Source organism: Ursus americanus, chromosome 19, assembly GCF_024610735.1.
Source record: "Ursus americanus isolate L20-20 chromosome 19, mUrsAme1.1.p, whole genome shotgun sequence".
Taxonomy (NCBI): Eukaryota; Metazoa; Chordata; class Mammalia; order Carnivora; family Ursidae; genus Ursus; species Ursus americanus.
The window spans coordinates 39,562,565-39,578,015 of record NC_142145.1 but is presented as its reverse complement, the minus strand read 5'-3'; the positions used below and the strand labels follow the sequence as shown (position 1 = coordinate 39,578,015).

The 15,451-nt window shown below is 42.4% G+C and overlaps 1 protein-coding gene across 4 annotated transcripts in view; it reads right to left on the bottom strand.

Annotated features, from left to right (window-relative positions):
* Positions 1 to 8,062, bottom strand: part of DSC2 (desmocollin 2) — a 35,409-nt gene extending 27,347 nt beyond the window's left edge. For all 4 annotated transcript variants that reach the window (XM_045781933.2, XM_087869903.1, XM_087869904.1 and 1 more), the window contains exon 1: positions 7,535 to 8,062. In XM_045781933.2, coding sequence (XP_045637889.2) covers positions 7,535 to 7,603 — 69 coding nt within the window. In that variant the 5' untranslated portion in view covers positions 7,604 to 8,062. The remainder of the gene's footprint in view (positions 1 to 7,534) is intronic.
* Positions 8,063 to 15,451: the final 7,389 nt, after the last annotated feature.

The following is a 15,451-nucleotide window of genomic DNA, read 5'->3' as shown; positions in this document are numbered from 1 at the left end:
GAGCGACTGGGAGATTATTTATCTATGACCCCACACAAACAAGCACATAACTTTGAAATATGAATTTATATTGAAGGCGCATCTTCTCACAAGTGACCAGTAAGGTCATTTTACAAAATATTTCACTTAAAATTTTTGAAATGAGTTAGTGATTTATGGTAACAAATTCCAATACAATATATATTTGAACACAGTGAAATGTAATTCTGTTCTTTCTAAAACTGTATAACGCATGCTTCTGAAAGATTCACCATTCTATAGTTTTGCAAAGGCTTTTGACCAAAAGGAAGAGGGCTGACTAGCACTGACACTGTATTTACAAAGTCTATAAACACAAATTAAAATAATCAAAATGTGGATTAAAATTTTTGTTTCTAATACACATTTTTATTTCCACTACAAATGGCAACATACATTTAATTAACCAATTTAAGTTATATAGGAAGGATCAGGCAAGGCAGTGATTACATGTCATGTGGAAATTAGGACGGAAGAGACTATTTGGATTGGAAATTGAAAGATGAGAAGAATGTTCACTGGCTGTATCGTCTCAGAACAGGAGTAAAATGAGACATGTGAGGATTCCAACTCAAGGTGGTTGAAAGCATGCATCTCCTTCCTCAGTCAACCAGCATTTACTGGTTGCTTACTACGTACAAGGCAGTGTTCAGCAGCGAACAAGCAAAGTCCTTGACCTCATAGAGATTACCTTATAGTGAGAGACAAAAAAACAAACACACAAAAGTCATATAATGCCAAGAGATAAATGTTTTGAGAAAAATAAAGCAGGGAGAAAAGGTGACAAAGGGAAGACCAGAGGCCTGAACAAAATGAGGAAGCAAACCAGCTCACTGGGAGTCTTCCAGGTGGAAGAAAGACCAGAACAAAGACGCTGGAAGGGGATTTTACCTGGTGTGTTAGAGGAACAAAAAGGCAGTCATGGTAGGAAAGCACAGTGAGGGAAGAGTGATACAAGAGGATATTAAAGGGACAGTCATGGGCATATCACATATGGTCTAAAGGACCATAGTAGGAGTGTAGCTTTTCTTCTGAGTGCAGAGAAGCAACCATAGGTTTAGAAGCTGTGGAGTGACATAATGTGGTGAGCATTTACACAGACTCATTCTGGTGGCCCTGTGAGAACAGCCTACATACAGGGGCGCCTGGGCAGCTCAGTGGATTAAGTGTCTGCCTTTGGCTCAGGTCATGATCCCGGGGTCCTGGGATCAAGTCCCACATCGGCCACCTTGGCTTCTCCCTCTGCCTGCCCCTCCCCCTGCTTGCGTGCGCTCTCTCTCTCACTCGCTCTCTGACAAGTAAATAAATAAAATATTTTTTAAAGAGAGAGAGAGAACAGACTATACAGAAAAGCAAGAGTGTGAGCAAGACCAGTTGGGAGGTTCAGCAGAAATGTACGAGAGGCAGGATGGTGCCCTGGACTAAGGTGAAAAGAGCGGAGAAGGTGAAAAATGGCTGGATTAATTCAACACTTTAGAGAACAGTATCCTGGACATCCATTCATTCATGCATTTAACTAATATTTACTGAATGTCTCCTACGTACCAGACACAGAGCAGTAAACACGATTCTCACGAAACATTCAATTCAAGGGTGAGACAGTCATCATTTCAATAAAGTAGGGCAAACGCTCGAGAGGTACAGGGTGCTATAGGACAGCAAGCGGGACCAGCCCCGCGCAAGAGCTGGGCGAGGTCACCTGGAGAGCGGCTGTCCATTAGCCACGTCAGCAGGAGGCGGAGCTTCCATGGTCCAAATACAGAAACGGCGTGTGTGAAGCCCAGAGATGACACAGGTCTGAAAACAAAATCTTGAAAGGCTGATGCTCACCGCACAAGAGGGACAAAGTGTAAAATGGATGCAGGGGTGCCTGCTGGCTCAGTCGGTAGAGCATGCGACTCTTGAACTCGGGGTTGTAAGTTCGAGCCCCACTTTGGGTGTAGAGATTACTTAAAAATAAAACCTTATGGGGCGCCTGGGTAGCTCAGTCGTTAAGCATCTGCCTTTGGCTCAGGGCGTGATCCCAGCATTCTGGGATCAAGCCCCACATCAGGCTCCTATGCTGGGAGCCTGCTTCTGTCAAATAAATAAAATCTTTATAAATAAATAAATAAATAAATAAATAAATAAATAAATAAATAAATAAAACCTTATAAAAGAAATAAAAGAAAATGGATTCAGAGAAGTAGGTGTAGATTCTGAACAGTGTTAAACAAAATTTCTGGATCTTTTTTCCCCTAAAGATAGTAAGAAACCAAAGATTTGCTTTAAGTGGATAAATGACATAAGCAGCTTCCTACTGGAATAAGGTGAGTCTGAGCAGTGTGGAGAACGGATCAAGGGAGTAATTTTCATTTCCAATAACGGCAGCTAGGTCATTCGGGGGGAAAAAATGCCAAAACGAAAAATGATGGATATGTTTTTTTGTTAACCGTCCTAACCCATCTAGCAAAGAACTGCTAGGCAGAAACAGAGATCAAGTTCACAGAGTGGTAATCAGACACCACTTCTGATCTGAAAAAACTAGCCTCTGGTTGTCTGGCCTCAATAAAACAGAAGAAAATCAAAGCACAGGCCTGCCTAAGATCTAAGATCTAAAAGAAAGGCTTCCACATTAATCTGGGACCCCAAAGTAAAGCCTTCGCTGTAGAGGGATCCTGAAGCAAACTGGTCCTTGAATGGATTTGTGGTCTACGTTCACCTTACTCGCTTGGTCTGAGAACAGTAAGCCACTGATTAGTTTAAAGAAGGCCTGGCATGTAATCACCACCATAGGTGCTGAAAGACATTTCACCAAATTCAATAACGATCCTTAGATTACCAAAAAAAAAAAAAAAAAAAAAGCCCCCCAAGGAAGTTAATAAGTACTTCTTCAATATTTTTATTATTATTTATTAATAATTTTTAAATCATATTATGTTATAATCACAACATCTACAGGAAAGCATTAGCAGCAGCCCCGCTAAACTCAGAAACAACACAGACTTTTCAAGGTCATCATTTACAGTTAACATTACATTAAAATCTATCAGGCAAGAGGGAAATGTTAGATGACATATGGATTGGAAAGGAAGAAGTAAAAAAAAAAATCTCTATTTGCATTTGATATGACTACTTGAAAACTCGAAATCAACTAATAAACTACTATAAAACAATAAGAAAATTTCAGTAAGGGAGCAGCAGAAACAACTATTAAAATACAGAAATCTTAGTCTTTATACACATAAATACAAGTTAAATATAATGAAAAGGAAGAAATCATTTTCAAAAGCAATAAGAAGTTAAAAGGCCAAGGAGTAAACTTAACAAGAAACATGTAAAGCCTACTTGAGAAAAATCTGAAAACACTTCTGAAGGACAGGAAGGTAGACTCACACAAAAAGAAAGATATATCATTATTGTGGATAGAAAAAATATCAGTATAAATATATCAATTTCCACTAAGTTAAATTGTAAATTTCATGATGTTAATAAAAATCTTAACAGTATTTTTTCTGGAACTAGACATGCCGATTTAAAAGGTCAGAAGGAAAAATAATTAACTAAGAATAGACAGGAAAATTATGAAAAAGAAAAGCAATGATCGGATATTAGACCTAACATATTTAAAAATTCTATGAAGTCTCAATAATTAAAACTGCAGTGTTATATATGAATAGGCAGAAACACATTATGCATAAAAATTGGGAAGAAGTAAAACAGTTTCTATTTGCATTTGTTATAACTGTATACGGTCCATAAGTGTTGTAACTTTGTTACATTCACCAACAATTTATAGTTCCTATTTTGCCTCATTCTTGCCCATGCCGTGTGTTGTCAAACTTTTGAATGTTTGCCAAATGAGGAACATGTCATTGAAGTTTAACTACATCTTTTCTTATTATGAGTGAGGCTAAAATATTTGTATGGGCCATTTTTATTACTTTATGGGACTTTTTCATATCCATGTTCATGTTAGACTATTCGATTTATAAGACTCTTTATATACTTGTAGATAAGCCTTTTAAAATATGATCTGCAATTTTTTTCCAATTTGTTACCTCTGACTTTGCTTATAATATTTTTGTGTATTTTATGACGTGGTTTGTGCTTTTTGCCATGGACACAGTGTGTGTGTACCTTGATATAATTGATTTATATTATTTCTAATATTTATAATATATTTATATTAATGATTATAATTTGATATAATTGGTTTTCTCAACATTAATAAATGGCTTTTGAAATCTAAGCCACATGAACCATAGATAGACCTTTTGACTCCAAACTTAAATAGGAATCCATCATGTTTTCTTCTATTAACTGTATGGTATATGTTACATTTAAACCTTTCATCCGTTTGGACTTTTCTGTGTTCTGCACAAGTTATGGGTTCGATCTTATCTTTTGCTAAATGACTGCCTAGATCAAGTAGTCTCATACTATATACATATCATATCATATCATATCATATCATATCATAACGTAACATATCATACCATATAGTAGAACATGCTATATAATTTATAATAAGTATATTATACTTAGTATACTTAGTATACTATATTTAGTATAGTACTATACTACTATGTGTGTGTGTATATATATATATATCTATATATCCTCAATGATGTGATATGCCATCCATTATAAAATAGCTTTCCATCTCATCATGTACAACCTTTATGGAGGGGTAAAGGAGCTGATAATATCGACCAAAAGTACAGAGTCACTTATACTTTTATCTGGCAATCCCATTTCTGGTAATCTATTCTACTCTATTCATACACCTGCACATACATGAAATGACATATATACACAAGTTTATTCACTATGACATTATTTGTAATAGCAAAAAGTAATAGCAGAAGTGATGGATAGAAGCAGAAATATCCATAAGATATTTCTGAATGTAGACTTAATGGGACTTAATGATGGATTTGGGGAGGGGAGCAATGAGGAAGAAAAAGCAAACAGCTTCCAGACATCCTACCTGAGCAACAAGGTGTATGGCAGTGTCATTCACGGAAATACAGGATGTGAGAAGAAAAGCAACATTGTTTGAGAAGATAATAACTGCTGTGTCCCACCTCATACTAGGCAGAAATAAAGACTTATTGTTCAATGAAAACATCGCAACTAACAAAATAAATTTCGTATAAGGAGGCACCTGTATGATATTTCACGGACAGGACCTAGAATAGGAGAGCCTGATTCTGAGTAATCAGGAACAGGAAGGTCAAAAGAAAAAAGGGGAGTGAATTTCAATAAAGGCATAAGCTATAGGGTAGAATTGTGTAAGGAATGGTTTATATTTAGCAATATCCCTTATGAGCTTAGAGAGGGAGCAGCCTCATTAGATGTTTAAGTAGAAACCAGAGTTCAAGTGGTTAAGACACGTGTGAGGTAAGGCAGTATTAGGAAGCAGGGAGAAGCTGATTTGTGGAATGGTGATGGATTAATTGGGTGCGCGGAGAGGAGGAAATGTAAAGGGTGTTCCCCCAGTGAATAGGAATTATTCACTCTTACTTAATAATATCTTCTACTCAAATGCTCTTTACACATCCATCACACTTGAGGCTCACAAGCACAAGAATCATCTGAGGCTGGCAGGACTTTGCCCCGACATGCACACACGAACACCAGAACAACTAGGAAAACTCACACCACGCCTTCCAGCTAGAATACAGCAGGATGAGGGGTGCAGCCAGAGCCAGAGCTTTTTTTCTATTTATCCCACTTCTGGCCAGTCCACCTCTGAAGCTAAGAAAAGTCACCTTCAGTTTATTCACTTTATCGCCTTTCTTCTAGAAAGGATCTGAGATCACATATAAAGTTTTGTGTGTAAGTATACGCAAAGCAATGCTATTTATTGCCCATAACTATTACTGTCCATGCTTAATTACCCCTTTTCCTTCAAAGAACAATGGCCAGTGGTTTAAAAAGAAGCGGCAACTTTATTAGGGATCTAACCAAAGTCATTTCTTTGTCATCGACTACATGTTGTGACCGTTATTTATTCCATTCTTGGTTTTCTCAACTGTAAAATATTCATCGCTGAGCACTTGGCCCTTTCTATGATACTAATGTGCCCTGGGAATTTAAGAGTTTGAAGTCCAGGGGCGCCTGGGTGGCACAGCGGTTAAGCGTCTGCCTTCGGCTCAGGGCGTGATCCTGGCGTTGTGGGATTGAGCCCCACATCAGGCTCCTCCGCTATGAGCCTGCTTCTTCCTCTCCCACTCCCCCTGCTTGTGTTCCCTCTCTCGCTGGCTGTCTCTATCTCTGTCAAATAAATAAATAAAATCTTTAAAAAAAAAAAAAAAAAGAGTTTGAAGTCCATAGAACTCCTAGAGAAAGACATTGTAATGACAGCACTACAATTTCATGACTTAAAAATTTAAGGAATTCACTGTAAACTAAGAGCGGTTGAGAAGTGAAATTACCCAAATATTTCATGCCCCCCAGCTCCAGCATTCCCAGAAGGAATCTTCCTGCTGCCTGTTCTCCAGGTTTGTCCCCTTGTCTTTCAGGGACTTGAGCTCCAGCACCTGGGGCTCCACGAGAAAGGACACTACCGGGTTGAGCACTTTCTGGCACCTGGTCTATTTAATTTTTCTCTTCCTAGGGACTCAGGAAGTCCAGTCTGGGAAACCTCTGATCCCAAACTCTCCCAGGGGCTGTCCCTTGGCACAGAATTCCTGTACCTTCTGCCTCCCCCGGCCATGGAATGCCAGGCTTTTCTGCCTGGGAGGGGAACCGTCCGTCCCCAGATAAAACCACCCCTTTTCACTCTCAGGTTTGGGTGGGTGAGGTCATTGCTACTGTGTTCTTTAAAGTGGGAAAGAAGTTAGAGCGAGAGTGCATAGGAGAAGAATCCAGAAGCCTCTGTGCACCAGAGATCCGGGCAAACATTTCCCTAAAGATTAAAGGGGGTGGCAACCGCACACAGTGACACTGGGAACTATACGGAGGGTCACCTAGGGCCCGCCCCTCTACCGTTTCCGGGCGCGAGTGTCGAGACCACTCCTCTACACACATGCACACATGCACACACACAGGCACTGAGAGCAACCCCCGGAAAGGCGCGTCGTCCTCCCTCCGACCCAAGGGCGAGCACTTTCCGTCGCGTCCGCCCGGCGTTCCCCTTAGCCGTGGCCGGAACGCGGCACCGAGGCAGTAGCAGACCGCGCTTTCCCCGGGAACGGCAGAGGCACGGAGGAGCCGCGCTCCCCGCTCGTCCCCAGAGGCCACGGTTTTGGATGGGCGGCTGCAGCTGGCGTCTGCGTCTCTGTCTGCCTGCGCTGATTGCATCTACGGATGACACCCTTCTCCTCCCCTCGGGAGCGCGGCGCCCAGGTCGCGAACCTCTTTCTGGCAACCTTCCCCCATTCCAACAACTCCACTCGTTCAACCGGCCGGCGACCCATTAACCTCCGCTTTGCCCGCCACCCACCCCACCCCGCACCCCTGCTCCCAGAATTTCCCCTGGCGCCCCCATCCCGCGGAGCCCGCCCCTGGGAGCCGGCCGGCCACTCACCGTGAGGGTCAGCAGCAGTTGCCGGCAGAGGGCTCCGCTCCGGGAGCGTGTGGGGCGCGCGGGCGCCATGGGAGCGCTCTGGGACAGGTCGCCGGAGAGGCGGCCGGAGGCCGGGGCGGGAAGGCTCGGCGGGGCCAAAGGCCGCGGCCGGAGTGCAGGCTGGGCCGGCCGCGCAGGGCGAGTGCGAGGCACAGGAGGTGGCGCGCAGGGGAGAGGCGCTTTTCCTCTGGCTTTCTCTGAAGCGCCTGCCTCGCACCCAAGGGGCTTTTCCTCCGGCCGAGGGTGGGGCTCCAGGCGCGTCCGAAAGACACCGATCGGCCCCTCCTTGGTATTTTCTCAAGTCCTCATTTCTTTAAGAGCGCAACAGGTGGGAACACCCTCTCGCCGCCACCCTTTTACCTGCGCTAGGTGTTTCTCAGCCCCGGACGCCACCTATATGCCCCATCTCGCCCCCCCGCCCCGGTGTCCGCCTGGAAGATTAGCAGCTGGCCCTGCCCAGCAGAAGCCCTGACTGTACGAAGACTCACTCGCCGGGCGCGGCGGGCAGCGGGAAGGGGGCGCGGGCCTGGGCGCGCTCCCGCGCCCCGGCTCCGCCCCGCGCGCTGCCCTTTCGGCCCGCCGCTCCGAGGTCAGAGACCGCCGGAGCCCGAGAGGTCGGGTTTTCCCACCCAGCTTCCTAAGGCCTCCCTGCTAGAGAGGAACTCCAGGAACTCGCTGGGGTACATTTACGGCGGACATCCCAAGCGCAGTGCAGACAGGGTTTTCCTCTGCCTTTTTGGGGGGTCTTGTTTTTGTTTTTAGAAATGTCACGGCCAGTACAGCAGTGATGCAAGAAAATTAACCAAAAATCAAAGACATTAATCAAGGGATTCCAGGCTACAAAAAATTAACAACATCAAGGGTAAGTTACAACAGAAAACGCATCGCTTCAGATCCTAGACGTTAACTAAATGTGCACTACCGCTGTTCTCCGAGACCCTCCCTTGTTCCAAATGAAAGCCATCCACTGACCTTCTTATACCTATCTCCTAAATTGAACTCCTGGACATTTCCTGGCGATTTCTCTCTTCCTTTCCTACCACCAAAACCAGAGTTTGTAGTAAGAAAAGAAAAAGAATGGGATACAATTTATGTTTGGTTTGCAATGTACTTAGACGAGGTGAATTACCTCTGGCCTTAACCTGGAAGATTAAAATTTGAGAGCAGTAAGTATCCTTAGGCTCTCCAGAGAACAATGACAGGGCGTTCTGACTCATCCTCCTGCACCTCTTTTCAACGACTGGCTTAAACCAGGAAAGTCTGACCACAAAGGAGAAACTAGCCTGTTCCATTTCATTTGGTTTGTCTCCTCTGGGATGTTTGGAGAAACCTGTTTGAAAAGCCAACTGTGCCACTCGCATCATTTCAGTTCCTAAAAACCTGTACCATCTTATACCATTATACACAGAGCCAAAATTATTATACTACTGACCACAGAGTTAAACTCGAAAGTAATGTCAAACACTACATGGCTTGTACTCTATGTCTTAGTCCCATGCTCTATTTTATTAATGAATGACACATGATGAGCAGTTCTGTTATTTCCGTGACCACAAAATTTATCATTGAACCTTTGCTAGTAAAATGAGCCTGGGTCATCGGCATGAGACTATAGTTGACATGCTTCTGTTTCCATGTTTTTTAACCCTCATGTTTTTCCAGCAATGATTTCATAAACACACCTCATCCTATTAATGACATCATGATCTCTAGCATGAAGCTCTCCAGAGGATAGAGAAACAAGTTAGTTTCAGGTTCTAGAAATGTACTCAGGCTATCATCATAGTCCTTGACAATAGGATATTTCCAAACTCTTACCTACCCTTCAACCCCTAATGCCTTAAGGGTAGCTTACGTTTTTCCTCATTCCAGAGAAGGGTGGAAGAGCAATATGAAAAGAATTCATCTTAGATATTTATTTTCATCTTTCACACTAATTGAGGCTATTAAAATGGTGATGGGGGGTATTGTGACTTTTTTTAAACAAAGGAATGAAATGTAAGGGACTTCCTCTCAGCAAGTTGCCCAATTTATTTAATGTATTTAGATTAGACTGTATGGTCACTGAAATGGATTCCTCAATAATACAATTTTGAAATATCAGGTATAAATTTGAATAGACAATGAAATGGGTGTAGAATTTTTTTTTTTTTAAGAATGTCTTTTGGGGGGATGCCTGGGTGGCTCAGTCTGTTAAGTGTCTGCCTTCAGCTCAGGTCATGATCTCAGGGCCCTGGGATCCAGCCCAGTGTCTTAGAGCTCCCTGCTCAGCGGGGAGTCTGCTTCTCCCCTCCCCACCTCCCACCTCCACTCCTGTGCTTGCGCCTGTGATCTCTCTCTCTCTCTCTCAAATAAATAAAGAATAATAATAATTAAAAAAAGGTCTTTTGGCTGTGAGGATGACTGCTGACTTGAACTGGTTTTCCAGCATGCTCTAGCAAAGCTTGCACCAGACCAAAGTTCAGGAACAGCTTAAAGGAAGTCGCAATTAAGTAAGGTAATTAAATACTGGATGCCGTCTATGGTCACTTCCACTTCTAAAATTAAATTACTTAGACTTCTTGTGGCTGATTTTTTGAAAAGGTCAGCTGGAAATGGATGTTTATTTCTACATGGAAAATCAGAATCAGAGTTGTCCTTACAGAGATGAACAAACAGCAACCCCAGCTCCCTGGTTCCTGTTCTACCAGTACCACCTCAGACGCTGGTCTAGGGACGAACCCCAGGGCCAAGTAGCTCCCCACAGGCAAATCCTTCAACCCCTTTCCCTCAGCGTGACCCCCAGACCTTGTCTGACCCAAATGGATCAAGTAGGCAACACTAAGGTGAAATGCCACAGTCGGCGCTGTGGTGCACTTTCTGAAAATTTAGGCCGTTTTTTCGTAAGAAGAATCCTTTTATATAATGGGAGAAAAGTTTTTTTAAATGTTATTGTCCAACAAATAATTTTTTTATTTTTTAATGCTGTCTATATTTCTTTGATGTTCTTTTCAAAATTGGCCTCAATAAAGCATAGTGTACTAATCAACTCAGTTTCCATGACATTTCAAAGTATATTTTTTAGCTAAAGGGATAAAGTGTGAAATAAATTATAAATCAATTCTTATTACAGTACTTTTGACTTAATAAACCCTCAATAAAAACAAGCCAATGAAAGAATTTTGAGGCAGTTGTGTTGAACATGACCAGAGTCGGTCCCTGACACCTGCTACACTTTTAATAGATGCCATTGATATACAACCCCCAGGAGTGCAATGAGCAAACATACAAAAATGTAAAATTACAAAATTTTCATTTGTTTACCTTACTAATTAACTCATTTGACAAGTTTTATTGGGAACCTACTATGTCTCAGGCATTGTTCTTGGCATTGGGAATCCTGTGGTGAACAAGACAGGGAAACACGTAGGGAAAAATAAAATAACTGGGTAGGACAAGAAGCATGTTCCATTGAGATATAGATCCTGCTGACTCCTTTGTAGAAGAAGAGAAGATTAATCTCAAGTTAAGTACAAAATGCTGGATAAATAGCATCCTATAAGGATGAAAAAATAACCGATATAAACATCGTGTGTTAAATCTGTTCATGGATCAGGAAATGTTACCCACTGCTTAAAAGGAGCTAGAGAACGGAAATGCACTGTGCGGTGAGATGGCCCAGCCTAGAGCATACTTGCTCCTGGCTTCTTGCACAGCAGTGTGTCCTGTTTTCTTCTTCCCTTGCTGGCTGTGCCCATGCAGTCTCCGTGGCTAACACCTGCTCTGACTCCTAAATATTGATGCACAAACACATCTGTATTTTTTTTCAGACCTTTGCACTCAGGCCCTTTCTACCATAGGTGCTCTGTACATGCTCTTTCCTCTCCTGGAACTTTCTTCCAACTCCCTAGCCTGGTTACTTCCCGTCCACCCTACAAATATTACCTTTTATTTTCTCCTCTACCAGGTCAAATTCTAGAAGTCAAGCCTTCCTCCTTAAACAGCTCCTCTTGTTTACAGTACTTGTCACAAGTACAACGTTAAATTTGTTTGAATAATTATTTGACTAATGTTTGTTTCTCATCCAAGATGGTGTGGTTTCAGGACTTCAGTGACTTGCTTCTTCTGGCTCAACCTTGCATCTCCAGCTCTACCCATCATGAATCCCCGCCCATAGGCACCTAGTAAGTATGTGTTGTATGAGCGAGTAAATGAATGAATAAATGAGTAATGCCTGAGCACTTTTTTGATCAGTAATTCTTTGTTTTCCTTTCTCTATTTTTAATATTTATTGGCCTATTAAAGCGATGTCTCGGATCCAATTTAGCAGGATGAGAGTTCCTAATCTGATCTCATGCATGATGGACATGTATTAGCATATTTGTTAAAATGTGTGATGGGCCTATCAAGATTTCTAGTGTGTTTTTTGGGCACAAAAACAGATAAATATCCTAATGAATTTTAACTTAGAGACCAGTGCATATGTGGGAACTTAATATCTGATAAAGTGGGGATAGCACACACCATTGAGAAGAGGGGAGATTACTTAGTGGTGGCATTAGGAAAACTGAATCATTATTGGAGAAAAACAAAACGGATTCCCTACTAAACACCACATACAAAGCGGCCTTCAGATGGTTTAAACTTTCCTGTGGTGACAAAGACATAAAGTCCACGGAAGATGATATAGAGAATATCTGTGTGACCCAGAGGTAGGGAAAGATTTTTGAAATGATACCCCAAAAGCATGTATCAAATAGGAATAATAATAAAATGGGATAAATTCGATTACATTAAAGTCAGACTTTCTATTCAACAAAGGACACCATGAATAAAGGTAAGACACAGATGGTAGGTTGGGAAAGACATTAGTTATGACTAACACAGACAAGGGAATAATATCTAGAACATGCAAGGAACTCCCACACATCAATGGGAACGTGACAGAAACTTCAATAGAAAAAAATGGGCAGAGTCTGACCAGACATTTTACAACAGAGGAATCCCAAAGCCTACAAAGTATATTTTTAAAAATTAGAGAACTACATGTTAAAATCATAAAATATCCTTTTACACCTGTTGAACTGACAAAATCAGAAGCTGATTCTCCCTGGTCAAAGTTACTCCCCAGTTCAGTCTAACTCTCCAGCTTCCCAGCTCCTGTGTAGTCACGGCTGAATGTGGCTGAAGATGAACTCATACCCAAGTCCAGGAGTTTCACTTTAAGGTCACGATCAGTGTCTTAAGTTGGAGTTAACACTGCCCAGAGCCTTACCCTATCTGCCCAGTCCACCCAGCCAGCCCCCACTCTATTTGGCTTTTTTTTTTTTTTCAAAACCTCCTTTTCTGGGGCGCCTGAGTGGCTCAGTCAGTTAAGCATCTGCCTTCGGCTAGGGTCACGGTCCCGGGGGTCCTGCGATGGAGCCCCGCACCAGGCTCCCTGCTCGGCGGGAAGCCTGCTTCTCCCTCTGCCTCAGCCTCTGCCCCTCCCATGCTTGTGTTCACTCGCTCTCTCTCAAATAAATAAATAAAAATCTTTAAAAATTTTTTTAAAAATAAAAAATAAAAGCCTCCTTTTCTCTGCTCAAACTTCCTGTATATGCCCCGCGATTCTCACTTTCCATTCTGACTTAGCTTTCCACTGCACAGAGAAAGAAGAAACAGTCAAGAGCTTCGGCAAGCTACCCCACACCTACCACCTGCCTGGATCTGTACCATCCGAGTGGTTTCTGCTGTGCTATGGACGAACAACCTTGCTTCTCCCTTTGCGTATTCATTCCCATCCCCTCCCACCTACTCAAGGCCATTGGTCGGGTAGTTCTGCTCCTCGTCTCCTACAGCATCAATTTAGTCCAACACTATCCTCTCCAGTAGCATATCAACTAAAAAAAATAAAAACAAAAACAGCAACAACAAAAACACCAGGCATCTCTCTGCCTTTCTAAGTCTTATCTCTCTGTCCAGCTATCACAGCCCATTTCTCTGCTCTCCTTTACAGAAAAAAATTCTAGGAAAAGATGTTTTATATTTACTGTCTTTGATTTCTTTCCTCATTATCTCTTGAGCTCTTTCTAATCAGATTTTCTCACCTACTGCTTCACCGAAAGTGTTTTTACAAAGGTTGGGGGGACTTTCATATTAGTATAATAGTCATTTTCCAGCTTCACGTTGTTGTCTTAATTGCAAAGAGTTTGCACACTGCCCTTGAAACACATTCTCTACTTGGTTTCTCTTTTTCCTTCCGCACCTCACTGATTGATTCCCCTTCCCCTCCATGACCTCTAACTAGTTGAGTGCCCAGGACTCGGTGATTGAACCTTTCTTCTGGTTCTATCCCTGCTCACTCCCTTGTTGATCTCACCCAGGCTTCTGACTTTACACGCCATCTCCATGCTGATGATTGGTAAACCAAAAGCTCTATCCCCCATCTTTCCCTTAAACTTCAGGCTCTGACTGTCCATGTGACATTTTAGCTTAGATGTCTGGAAGGCACTGCAAAGTTAATGTTTCCAAATCTGAGTTCCCGATCTTCCCCATTGAGGATGCCCACAGTCTCGTCCCTTTCAATAAATGGCAATTCCATCCTTCCCAGTTGTTTCTGTCAAAACATCTTGCAGACTTCCCCTCTTTCTCTTATACTCAAAATCCATTCTGTCAGTAAATCCTATGAACTCCACCTTTAAAATATACCCGCCATCTCCCCCCTGCCCACCATGTCCATTTTCCTCCAGATCACTGTTGTCTCCCACCTGGGTTGTTCAAAAAACCTCCTAATTGGTCTTTCTGCTTCCAAAATGCCTTACTTCAGTCTCTTTTCAATCCAGCAGCCAGACTGTCCCTGGTAATAAATAGGTCAGATCATGACATTTCTCTACCCAAACTCCTCTAGAAGGATTCCAAAGTTAAAAGATTAAAAAAAAAAAAATTCCTTCCGAGGCTTCTCATCTTATTGAGATCAAATCCAGAGTTTGTCCAGTGGTCCACGGGGGCTGACACATTCCACCGCGGTGTGTCTCGGACTCCAGCTCTTAACTTCCGGATCATGTGCTATGCCTCCAGCCCCCCGGGGCGGGGGAGGGGGGGCTCGGCAGTTCCTTGAACGTGCAGGGTACACTCCTCCACAGGCTTTCACTTCTGCACGCAACGCTCTTCCCTCAGCCGGCCACGCTGCCTGCTTTCTCACCTCCTTCAGCTCTTGACCCTTGCGTCCCCTTCTCTCCGGGGTTTCCCCTGTCCACCCTAATTGAAATTTCAAATCTCTGATGACTTCCTGTGGATTTCAGTCAATGTCATTTTCATGAGGTCTTATATTGCTCTCCACTTTCAGTGGCCTCAGCTGTGCCTGTCACAATGTGGGCCCTTGTAAATATTTGTTGAATATATATATATATATATATATATATATATATATATATATATATGCTATCAAACTGCCTGTAATCCATAGACTAATTATTAACAAATTATGATGTTACTTTGAGTTAAGCATAGGTAAAATATTGGCTATAAGCAAACCTGAAATTTACACTCGGGCATCTGAGAAGTCACCCCATATAGAGGCAGCGATCCTTCAAAACAACTGAAAATGAGGCAGGAGAGATTTAAGTAATTTCCAGTTGCAGAAAACATATGAAAAATGTTAATAAACAATGGTCATAAACATGAGGCTCAAACCAAAAATAAAAAGTCCCAGGATTCTTAATTACAAGCTTTGGTCTGCAACGAAGATGTTTTCCATACAGACAATTCTATGGAGCTTGCGCGAGAGAAATAATAGCAGGGATTCAGGTATCTATGGTTGGGTTTTTCATCTAAGCAGTTTTGAGGAAGCCAGATAGTCAATATTGGATAGATAGAGAGAGAGATGGATGGATGGATGGGTAGATAGATAGATAGGGC